Raw genomic sequence first — 12408 nt, 5'->3', positions numbered from 1 at the left:
TTTCTGCTATCCTGCTAGTGGAGCCTTCTGCCCGCTATGTAACTCCCTTCTCCATGTCAACTTTCTGTTTTCTTTCAGCATCATAATGGGTCTTCTTCTCTTCAGCAGCATTGGTGGCCAATATCTATAATAAAGACATTGTCTCGTGGCTCAGTTGCATGCCTTTTTTTCCAGATTAATCACAGGGGTGCCAAAATTAGCCCATTTAAAACCTGTTCTTTTAATCTGTTCAAAAAAATTGTAGGTATGATTATCTGGAATTTACTGATGCCAAAGGCGCCAAAACTCGCTACGATACCAAAGTTGGCACAGATAAGTGGCCCAAGGTGAGTAATCTCCAGATTCTAAGCAAGAAATTCATATTGATGTCGTTCCTATCCCTGATATCTGATCTTAACTTGTTCTTCTGACCTGTTAACACCTACAAAAATCTGGTTGTTTTATTGTTCTGTAGAAAGTGACCTTCAAAACTGGTCCTCGGTTGCAGTTTCTCTTTCACTCTGATAGCAGTAATAATGAGTGGGGCTACAAGTTCTCTGTCACGGCCTATGGATTGCCTGATGTTGACATTTCTTGGGTCCTGGATTTGCATCTTCTTGTGGCCAAGTTAATGGGGCGCCTCGCCTCACAGAGTATGGTGTTAAAATCTTCACAGGGTGAGTCATTAATAGTTTAAATTTCTTCATTTTCACATTCTTGATGGTTTTATAGATGGGAGAGGGATGAGATATGAGACAGCTGAAAATTATTGCTGACTTGCAATTTTTATTTTCAAGGTTTATTTTTAAAATGCCTATACATTTAGGAGACAGTGGAAGAAAAGCTAAGTAATGTGCTTTAAAACAAATACTCAACATCAGAGCTGAATTTGTCGTTTGTCTAAATTCATTTAAAACTTCTGTGTTTCCATATCCCACCCACTCATTTATTCTAAAAGGATTATCTTGTCTGAAGTGCATCCCTCTCTCCCTCCCTCTCCATTCCCCCCCCCCACTCTCTCTCCCTCCCTCCCTGAGCTGTAAGCCTTGCTGGGGGATACTTCATCCTGACAAAAAAGGAACAAATAATAATTTTGCTAGAAAGTGGATTAGAATAGGGATAACTATCCTCTGGTGCTTTACTTTTCTTTAGCCACTATAGTTCCCCAAAGAAGTATTTGTCTGACATGAAATCCAAGATCCAACAAAAAGAGCACCATAACCTATGTCTGTAGAGATTCTCAGTCATCCAGCTCATAGTTGTCCCAAAGGTGCTTTTTCAGGAGGCAACTGGACTTTCTTGTTTTTTCTCTTGAAGACGTTTCCTTTGGGACAGCCATAACCTGGATGACTGGGAATCTCTACAGACATTTTAGCTATACAATTTGGGATGAACACCCTTTGAATGGTGTGAGAGCAGGAATGGATTTCCAGAGGAAAAAATTGCAAACTACAGTAACCAGGAGCATTACTTAGGTGACCCTGAGGATACAGATAAACCTCCAAGTGCTTCAATGACCCTCTAAAAGGATGCAAATTACCAGCTGCCTGCAAGGAATATAAATCCTTCTATTCCCCACTATCCTGTTAGAGTTGAAGAAGCTTCTTGGATGAGAAGTGAAACATCTTCAAAAGAAAAAACAAGAAAGTTCAGTTGCCTCCTGAAAAAGCATCTTTGGGACCATAACCTATGGCAACAATAAATGCATATATTGAGAGTCTCAGAAGGAATGGGAACAAGGGTGCAAAGAGGGCCAATTTCTAACATTTATATGTATTGGCTAGCTTTTATAGTGAATTTACTTTTCGTTTTCTACCTTGTAGAAATCTTTATAAATACAGATTAAAAAACTATAATTTTAAAATATATTAAATTTGATAAAGCCTCTACTATTCTAACTTAGTGTTTATTCTCCTCAGGAGTAGGAAGTGAAATAGAATTGCCTCCTACAGAAGCAACGGCTGTTCTTAACTCTCCTTTATGGAAACCTGTCTTCCGGCATCGGATGCGTTCTGAGCAAATGCCAGTAGACAGAAAACAAAGCCAAACTGAACAGGAAAATAAAAAGGTATTTTTTAAGGTTGGAGGCTTACACTTAGTAACACCAATTCAGAGAGCCTTTTGATCATTTTCCCTCCTTCTTTTCTGACAGCTGTTATATAATTCAGGGACAGGAATGCTGTGCCACAATTTACCACATTTAGTATCAGAAACAAGTGATCAAGACTAAAGATGGGATCAGATAGAGTTTGGATTAAAAGATGCTTAACATCTGTCTGAGAGCAGCTGTAATTAGGCTAGATTTCATTTGTGGCAGTAGGAGGAATCTCTTTTTTTCTACCCTAATTTTAGCATTTCTTCAGAGTTCTTGTTCAGTTGTCATGTAATCTTTGTTTTTGTGAACATTCTTTCACTTCCTTGCCTGGAATACTTAGGCTAATACAGTAGAGTGCTGAACTATAGATCAAACCAAGGATTTATTCATACAATATCTACTTTTCAAAAATAATTTGAAATTTTAGGATTTTTATAAGAAATTGCAAACCCACAAAACAAAGAGTGCTGAGATCATACAGATTTATCTCTCAGGGTTTTATTTCCTTTAATAAATTGTGGCATTGTTACTGATACTTGAATAACCTAGTTGAAATCTTGGCTAGCTTGCTGATTTTTCCTTCTCGTGGTAAAGGCAACCATCCGCAGTCCCCATTTCAGTTAGGGAAGTGAAAAATGGATTTTTAGGATTAATGGTCCTTTTTTATTAATCTAAATAGGATACCTTCTTTTTTTTACTTTCTTATTTAAAATTATTTTAACTGCATCTAAGTTAAGTTTTTACTCAATCTGATTAAAAGTTTTTATGACATTTGTTTTAATGTTCACAGATAGATCTTATCATGCTTATAGAATTAATTTTTAGAGGCTTTGAGTTGGGTTGAAGTAGAAGTTAATGCCGGTATCTCTTCTGATGTTCTTTTTTAGGCAGTCAACTCAGATGCCAACTGCTGCCATAATTTTCTCCTTGAATTCTCAAAGTCAGATCCTACCCAGGAGTTCTGTGGGCCAAATTCTGAACTTTTCAAAGGACTCTTACAGGCATGTAATAAACAGGCTCCAAAGACAGATATAGTTGCTGGTTCCACTATCGATCAAGCTGTCCAGTCTACATTTGCTGCTTTGGTGTATCTCTCTCCAGATTTGTATGGGAAGCTGCAAAAATATGGTAACTTCTACATTAGTGAATATTTACTCATAAGAAAGACTGCTGCTCTTATTATATAGCAGCCTTCTGTGGCATGATGTCCTCCACATGTGCTGGACGATAGTGAACAGTCAGAGGTTGTGACAGTTGGAGGATTATGGGAACTGTAGCCTAGCAAATTAACAGGTCATCAGGATGGGAAAGTTGTTATTTGAAATTCACCAGTAAAGTACAACTTGCATATTTTTTCAAATAATATTTGATCTTGACATACATCACTTTATATACAAGGAAAACCTGAAGCATATGCTTCAGGAATCAGTAGTGTTACCGGCAGGGAAGCAGTACACAAATTAATTTTTCCTCGGAAGCTTAGTATAAGAAACCATTCTTTTGAAAATTCTCCTGTGAATGTTTTGAGATATGTTCAATTTCCAAGGCACCATAATTGGGTATCATATTTGATTGGGATGCATATGCAAGCTGTGATTTTTCTACCTCAAAAATGGCAGACCCTTTGATATCTTGGGTGATCCCAGTCTTCTTAGAAGACAGAGATGTTGGGTTGTAACACATTCTGGTCCTTCATGTAATCAGATGAAAGGGGAAGACATATATTCCTAAAAGTACTGTAAAGTTATAGACCAAGATGGTTGGGAATTCTGGACATGGTAGAAAGGTCAGTTCACTATTTTCTCCTCAGCAAAGTTTTGCCATCTCTTTAAAAAAGATCTAGAAAGATTTTGCACCTTGTATGAAGGATGTGCCTTGTTCTTTGACTGATTTAGGCTAAAAGAATCTGTCTTCTTATCTCCATCTTTTTGCCCTTGCAGTGAATAGTGGTGGCAAAAATCCTTTAAGTGAAGAATTTGCTCAAGTATATTTGCTGGCAGATGGGATCAGAATATGGATGGTAAGATGTCTGCTAAGTGTTATCATATATTCCTCATTTACTAAGTGGGTCACAGAGTTGATCTGTTTTGGAGCTGTTCAGAATTGGTCAGACATTGTTTAAATGTTTGAGTATCTCTCTTTAATGCTCTGCTTGAGCATGAATCAGCTTTTCTTTTATGGGGCAATTAATTAATCCTGCATAATTCATTTCTCATGGAATTGATCAACATCTGTGCAGATTGTATCCCTAAACAGGTGTGGGCTCCCAAATAACCTTTCATTTAAAAATAACATAAAATCTTGCTACTTGACATCAGAGGTTCCCAACCCCCAGTCCGCAGCCTTGTACCAGTCCACAGCCCATTGTGGAACTGGGCTAGGCAAGCAGCGGGCAAGCATGTGAATGTATGATGCTCTATTGGTGGAAGTGGCGGGCACGCACAAAACCACGCCCTCTCCCCCATCGCCGCTTCCATTCCACGGAACCAGAACGGTTGAGGACTGCTGCTTTACATGTTAGGGAGCATGTTTAGTGGGTGCTGTCTCTCCCAAGTATACTAACTGATGAGTTACTGATATCCTTTCTTGTGCAAGAAATGACATGAAAATTATGTTGTTAACCCATTGATCCAACTATGGGTCATATACTTCCGGATGCAATCTGACTTCCAAAGACATGAACTGATCATTTTCAAACTTAGTAGTCCATGGTCTATAAACTGTCCATTCTGATGTTTTTCTAGGATATTTTTTTTAAGTTGTGGACTTATAATACAATTCCACTGATCTGTTGATCTCCACTCATTGTGAGGAAATATGTTTGTGGAGATGTCATCTGAGCAAGGCAAATGTGAAACTCATTCTTTTTTAAACTCTCTTTTCTGCAGCTGGAAATGAAGCAGAAGTTCCTTATGGGCCAGAGAAGTAATGGGGAGGAGCAGCAGGCTACTGAGATGAGCGAGGTAAACCCAGAATGTCTTGGTAAGTGTCTTTCTGCATGTGCCTCTTTTTGCAATCCTATTAGTTATTAATAATACGTCCATTTTCCAAAGAACTTCTTGAAGAACATTTGTCTTTCTCACAAAAAGTCCAAAAGCGGCTTCATTATCAACTTACCACTCTCTTTTAAAATACAACCAGATACTTCTTCATTCGGTACTTCACCCTCTTTTCTATAAACCCATCTCTCAATCTTTAGCTGTCCTTATTAATCAGCAAAAATCCATTAAAAATTAGCCAAAAACATTCACAGACATTTCTATATATTATAATTGCAGAAATAACAAAACTCTCTAAAGGGAAATACTTACCTGTATCTGTAGAAAGCCTCTCTTTAACTGAACAACAAATTATAATCCAAAAAATGCATTAGAAATGAGAAAAGTAGGTTCTAGTGTCCATAAATTGGGGTACGAACTTGAGGGAAGGCCCTGTCTCCCTATTGCTCACTTTATCAGCTGATTGAGGAAACCTCAATTGACTAGCTTTTCTGTCTCTCGGTAGTCCCAAGGTTTTGTTGCCCACTGGGGCTGTGTTTGAATTGCACCATCCAGGCTCACCATCAGTTTGCCATTGCCTGGATTGACAAAACAGTGCACTGATATGCTTGAGGCCAACCCTGAAATTTCAGAAGAACTCACCCAAGGCATTATTCTAATAGCTACTTTAATGTGTGTGAAATTTGTATTGCTTTTTTATAGTCTGCATCAGTCATTCATTCATTCATTCATTCATCCATCCATTCATTCATTTCTTTCATTCACTTGGAAATGCTGTATTCCAAAGGTGGGTGTTCCAGTTTTCTAAACAAAATGGCAAGACTGGTCTGAGATTCTGGGGTGCAGAGTGTTGCTTGTGTTATTCTTACAAAACATACATTGCCTTCCATTGTAGCCCAGCAGTGTATCCAGAAAAGTCTTCTGTTGCTGAATTTTTTGCCTATACGGGCCAAGACTGAAGGTCTTAACTCTGATCACCTGGAGGACCACGGGCAAGGCCTGAATGGTAAACGCCATAGGACAAGTTCTGTAATAGAAGCAGATTTCCAAGCCTCACATCCATCACCTGCTTGTGAAGCAACTGGTTTTCCTTTCCCAGAGGGAGGTCAAAACTCTGAACCTAAGAAAAAACAAGGGCCCGATTCCCCACAGAGGGAACTGGCTTCAGCATCCCAAAGTAGTTCCCTGGAAAAAAACTCAGAGCCAGAAGAAACCTTGTCCCCCCCTTCTACCCCTACCCGCAAGCCTCCATTCAGCCGTGGACGGCTAAGACTCCTCTCTTTCCGTTCAATGGAAGACTCTAAACCTGCACCCAGCATAAAGGAAAAATATCCCATCTTGAAAGATATATTGGATTTCATTAAAGATCGGTCTCTTTCCCATGAAAGGTGAGCCAAATTGTACCCTGGATGCAAATCTGTGCATAGGGCTGATTGTATTTTCTGCTTTAGAGTTCTAGGAGTGGATATGTTGTTTAACCCTATAAGTTATAGTCAAGAAATAATTCAAAAGATGTTATAGCAAGCAAACCCCTGATATTAAACAGGGAGAGAGCAAATGAAAGGAAAAATATTTTCATAGTTATTTCAGTACTTAAACATAATAAAATAGTCCCTGTTTTAGTAAAGAAAATAATTGTTTGTTTATAGTTTTAGAGCAGATATCAAGTGGATTACTCTACAGAAAAGAAATGCAGGGAATTAACTTTGAAAGTTCAACAACAGCCCCAATTAATGTCAGGGCAAAGCAAATATGGAGCTTAAACTTCTCTTTGAAATTGCATAAAGCAACAGAAATAGCATTTTCCGTTGATTCTTTCAGGTAGTGTTGATCTTTGAAGTATGGCAAACAAACTGAAAGCTATGTTTCCAATAGTCCAAGTGTTAAGAACATTGTTGTGAAAACAATAATGGTTGTAACTGGCTCCTCAGGACTTGGGACTTGACTGAATAGTGGAAGGCAACTATTCAGGTGTTCCAGGATCCAGAATAAGCAATTTGTTGTCATGCTACCCTATACTAATTTGGAAGAAAGATGTTTGTTTAATCTGAAGTTTAATCCACAACTTGAGGCAAGACTCATGTAGCTTTTTCCATACCAAGATTCTGTAAATTCTGAGTTATGTTCCATGCATCCAACATCTAATTATGATGGTGGTATTGGTATTCTGTCATCACATTTGGATATGTGTGTGTGTTTTATCCACAGTGTCCTGAAAATCCTTTCTTTGAGGAAAGCTCAAGCCAAAAATATTTTGGAAGTGCTGAAGATGATCCTCCAGTGCCTAAAATCCCTCAGCCAACCTCACTGTTTTGTTCCACCTTGCATAATTTTCCTGCTGGAACTTCTAGCTTGCCAGAAAGACTTCACAAAGTAAGACATGGTGAAAACCTTTCCCCTGACATTCAGTCCACTTAGACCATACATAATTGGACTGGTGTGCTTTGGAATGTCCACTTGTCCATGGAATGTCCTACCCCCATATCCCATATATATATGTAGGTAATGTAGGTATCACCCAGTGAAGGGCTTATGATGTAGTTCATCAGCCAGCCTTATTTTGTGTTTTTGTTTCTTTCCAGCTATTTTGGACACTTAGAAGGGTGTGGGGCTGAATTACACCGAGAAATACGGGAATCCTTCTACCAGCTGCTTCACTTCTTGGTCAATGCTTTGAAAGGATTTAACAGCTACAGTGACAAGTATGAGTGTTATTCATAAAGCATGTTAAATTACTCTTTAATCTTATTGCTTATCTTAGTAATTGATCTTCTTGGTAGCTATTGGTCCTTCTATGATGGAGAGTTTATAAACTCTTATTTGCTCATTTTATATATATTGATATTGATTAGATATATATTGGTTAGATTATTCATAGAAACTATTATTCTAATCAGTGAGTTATTTAAAAATCAGCTGGACTGTCTTGGTCTATCAAATTAAACTTTCTCCTAGAATTTGGTTTTCCCACAATTCAGTTAATAGATCGGATCAGTTTCTATACTATATAAAGCTGATTTAGTGATATATTTAGTTATTATATTGGGTATAGTGATATGCAGTATTTAGCTAAGAACTATGCAGACTGATACAGTTAAGCAAGGCTCTGGTATTGTCTTTCTGAAGAAATTTTAAATAAGCTATTAAACTTCAACCAAACCATGGCTTCATTTTTGGTACATTTCAGACAGACAAAGCTGCAGTGGCGCATTTTCATGTCGCATTAAATTTGACTAATCAAGCCTTAGGCAGACTGAATGGCTATGGTCAATATAAGTATGTAAAAATTGCTGACTTCCATGCAGTGGCGTCTTTTTTGTTTCTTTGTTGGATTTCAATTTATTGTGAGAAATTTATCAATATGTGGAGTAAGATTCAGGAATTTTTTAATGTTAATAGCCATTAGGTGACATTTCATTTTTTTTTTTTTAATTTGATTTATATGCCGCCCTTCTCCGGAGACTCAGGGCGGCTTACAATGTGCTCAGCAATAGCCTTCATCCTTTTGTATATTTATACAAAGTCAGCTTATTGCCCCCACAACTGGGTCCTCAATTTACCTACCTTAGAAAGGATGGAAGGCTGAGTCAACCTTGAGCCTGGCGAGATTCGAACCTGCAGTAATTGCAGGCAGCTGGTCTTAATAACCAGCTTAATAACAGGGTGCCTTAGACCACTGTACTACCAAGGCTCTTGGTAGTAAAGGTATTTTTTGTATACCTTTACTGATATAACTGAGTACAACTGTCCCAATAATGGAGATGGTGAGCTATCATTATCTTGGCGTAGGACAAATGAAAGCTATATTTTGCATACAACTAGATGACACTAAATGGGAAGAGTCTGAATCAACCAAATCATAAACGCTGTCCCATTGGATCAGTGAAAGAGACCCATTTTCTTACATCTGGATAGTTCTAAAAACAGAATGGTTTTCATGCTGCTCACCTGCCAGCTTCTGGCTGTTGCTGTGTTTCAAAATTTAGGTTCTTCTCATTGATGAATGAGTCTAATTGCCATGTAAAGGCCATCTTAGTTGGCATCTATTATGCAATCTTCCTGGTAGCTAAATTATGCATTATATGAGGATGTCTTGAACATAACAGCACTCAATTTCAATGGATTATTATTATTTGTTTAGATCATTACTGCCTGCCTTGTCCTGTGTGCAGACATGTCTCCTTCACTTTTTGGATATGGGCTGGGAAGCAAATGATCTTTCCTTCTTCATTGATATTCAGCTACCACGTCTCCTCCTCACCATGTCACAAGAAAATATAAGTACACATGACAAAATAATTTGGTAAGTCAGGAAAACATGTAATATTAGAAAGAGAAGTCAGTGAAATAATTCAAAATATGTTTTGCACATGGACATTTTCCACAACCACTTTAAAGACTTATTAAAATGGAATAAAAATCTTTAAATGACTATACATAGAACATGCTAATATTGTAAAAATTATGACTTCACTATTAGTCACTTTCTGCAAAGGGAATAGAGTTATAGCCTTAGGTTTGGTCTGATCTGGTCTGGTTTGGTCTGGTCTGGTTTGGTCTGGTTTTGTTTTGTTATCTAGAATAATGTAGTCATTGCTTAAAGTTAGATTTAGACTTGTCTGCAACTGCACGCAGGCTTCAATGCATACCTACATTGCAAAGGGGTTGATGGCTGTGCATAAGTTGCAGATAATTGCAGATGAGTTGCCGTGCACAACTCCCAAATCTCAACTACACGTTGTGCAAAGATGTGCATTCTGCATGGTGATTGGTTAACAAGGCTATGTTTTCTGTGCTTTGGCTAACATTTGCAAATGTATAAACGCAACAGCTATGCAACCATCTCCGAACAACAAACATATATATTCCCTCATGTGCAATGACGCAGAAGTAAGAAGTAAGTAAGGTGTAAGTGAACATGATTTATCTTAGTGCGACTGGGGAGGCCTTGGGTGGCCTGTTCCAGCACTAAGACTTCCCCACCCTGAGATACCTCATATGCACTTAACAACCTGTGCACTCAATTAGCAAATGCATTGGGTAAAGCACATTCATTTAATGTGATCCAATTAATGAATCCTTGGGTTACGAATGTAATTGGCAGGCTATATTACATTCGTAACTCAAGAATTACCTGTATATGCTTTTGAACAGCTAGGTTGGCAGGAATTTAGCAGCAAGTGATGGGAGCTCACTCCGTCATGCAGTGGTAGAACTTAAACCTCTGGAATATAGACCTTCTCCGGCGACTTTTAAGCCACTTTTAATGTAATGCAATTTTAATGTAATGCTTTCTTCTCAGCCACTGCACCTCTGCACCTCTTCTAATTAGATATGGGATGCTGCAATTGTAGTGCTATTGATAAAATTTTATTATACATTTTTATTAAAGGTGAAGCAATAATTGTCAAACAGATAAGGTCATTCTTCTGGGTATTTAGTTTTTCTATTGATAGTCTTCGAGGTATTTCATCTTTTGTGAGAGAAGATGTAAAGCATATTTTAAGACGACATTTCTGTCTTTCACATGTTAAAACTGTACTTAATTTTTTTTAAATCTCTCTTTGCAACTGGATTTCCTGCTGTTACATTGTACTTTGACTACTATATATTTCCTGCCTGAAGGTCATGTTAGCTAAAAATGCTCAAGGCTAAGATCATAACATTTCGAAAGCAGCAACATAAGAAACAGTGATAAGCAAACCAAAAATTGCAGCTTCTTCTGTTTTAGTTTTGTTTATGCAAATTTGTTGGAGATGGTCTTTCTGGCTTTGTCATTGTTCTAAATGAATTTTAATGTAATGCTTTCTTCTCAGCCCCTGCAACAAAGAAGAAGAACTTGCTGACTACAAGCAAAACTCAGAGTGGATGGACGAATGCCAGGAAGGAGTTTTTGAAACCTGGTGTGACAAGATAAGCCAAGCAGACCCTGATAAGCAGAGAAAGGTCATAAGGATAAAAATGTTAACATGTTTTTTTTTTCAGATAGAGATTTTAAAACAGTGATGTACTGTAGCTTACATATGTTAAATGTTTTTGGACAGCAGTAGGACTGGAAGAGCCTGTTCAGGAATCTCTGAACAGATAGTCCTCGATTTATGTCTGTAATAGCCTGGCAATTAGAGTCGTAAGTTGTGATAGTCATAAAGTGAGTCATCATGTGACCAATTTTATCATCTTTTTTTTTCTTTGCAGTAGTTGTTAAGTGAACACCTGTGATTGTTAAGCAACCCCCCCCCCACTTTTTTTTTTTTTTTTTTTTTGCTATGGGCCAGTTTTTGCTGGAAACCAGAAGTAAATGCCAGTTTATGGCAGAAACATAAATTGCAGTTCTGTTAGAAACATAAATTGTGGTTGGGTGATTGCAAGAGGCTGCAAACAGCCATAAATACAGGCCTGTTGCCAGGTGCTCAAAGTGCGGTCACATTACCACAGGGGAGGATAGCAGTCGGAACTTAGAAACAAGGTTGTAAGTTTTTGGAGGGGGATCTGTTATAGCTCCAGATGGTCGCTAAGCTACCCATCATATGTCAAGGACTACCTGTGTGGCTTTGGGAACCCTCCGTATCCAAGCCTCAGTTGAGCTTCAGAGAGATTAGATATGCTATTACACAACTTTCCCAAACAAAACCAGAATAGAATATGCATTTCTTCCCTTTGAAATTCAAAGCAATTCTGACAATGAAATTACTTTCAGGGTTTGGAAGATGCCTTCTTGGATTCCCATTTCCATTTGATTGCTCTTGTGCTTTTTCTCCAGTGTTCACTAGGTGGGAAGATGACACAACTCCCCCACTATCCCTGGCCATTATGTTATTTATTGTTCATCAGCGTTTTATCACTATTTCTTTCTAGATGCACATGTTCATTGCCCGCTACTGTGACCTATTACATGTGGATATATCATGCGATGGGTGTGATGAGATTGCACCATGGCATCGTTACCGCTGTTTGCAATGCAATGATATGGATCTGTGTAAAACATGCTTTCTGGGTAAGGTAGATTGATGGAAACTGTATCATAGGTTTGATTTCCCATAATGGAACTGTAGTTTAACTTTCACTGTTATACTCAGAGTCAGTTTGAGGGGGGCATGTGGGTGTATACGTGCACACATAGATGCACATATATTCACAAAGTAGCTCCACAATTTAATAAAGGGTGAAAGGGTATTTGTTGAAACCAAATGTCTATGTCCATTAAGTCTAAGTGGGTTTTTTTGAATTTTTGTAGCAGTACTGACACATGTGATGTCATAGGCATTGCCTTGAAAAAATGGAGAAAAAATTAAATAGACCTCTTCAATAATACAATAGAGTCTAATGCCAATTATG

General features: G+C 38.0%; 1 protein-coding gene across 1 annotated transcript in view; it reads left to right on the top strand.

Moving 5' to 3' along the window:
* ZZEF1 (zinc finger ZZ-type and EF-hand domain containing 1) overlaps positions 1-12408 on the top strand; it is a 78894-nt gene that overhangs the window by 41232 nt on the left and 25254 nt on the right. The window contains exons 23-34 of the mRNA XM_070932096.1: positions 245-326; positions 455-656; positions 1899-2047; positions 2962-3202; positions 4015-4094; positions 4963-5056; positions 5969-6461; positions 7282-7446; positions 7656-7775; positions 9215-9376; positions 10890-11019; positions 11929-12067. Coding sequence (XP_070788197.1) covers positions 245-326; positions 455-656; positions 1899-2047; positions 2962-3202; positions 4015-4094; positions 4963-5056; positions 5969-6461; positions 7282-7446; positions 7656-7775; positions 9215-9376; positions 10890-11019; positions 11929-12067 — 2057 coding nt within the window. The remainder of the gene's footprint in view (positions 1-244; positions 327-454; positions 657-1898; positions 2048-2961; positions 3203-4014; positions 4095-4962; positions 5057-5968; positions 6462-7281; positions 7447-7655; positions 7776-9214; positions 9377-10889; positions 11020-11928; positions 12068-12408) is intronic.

The sequence above is a fragment of the Pituophis catenifer genome, unplaced genomic scaffold, assembly GCF_029215685.1.
Source record: "Pituophis catenifer annectens isolate HBS135680 unplaced genomic scaffold, rPitCat1.0.hap2 SCAF_1, whole genome shotgun sequence".
In the NCBI taxonomy this organism is placed as follows: Eukaryota; Metazoa; Chordata; class Lepidosauria; order Squamata; family Colubridae; genus Pituophis; species Pituophis catenifer.
Note: the sequence above shows the minus strand (reverse complement) of the source record. Positions and strands in the feature narration are given on the sequence as shown.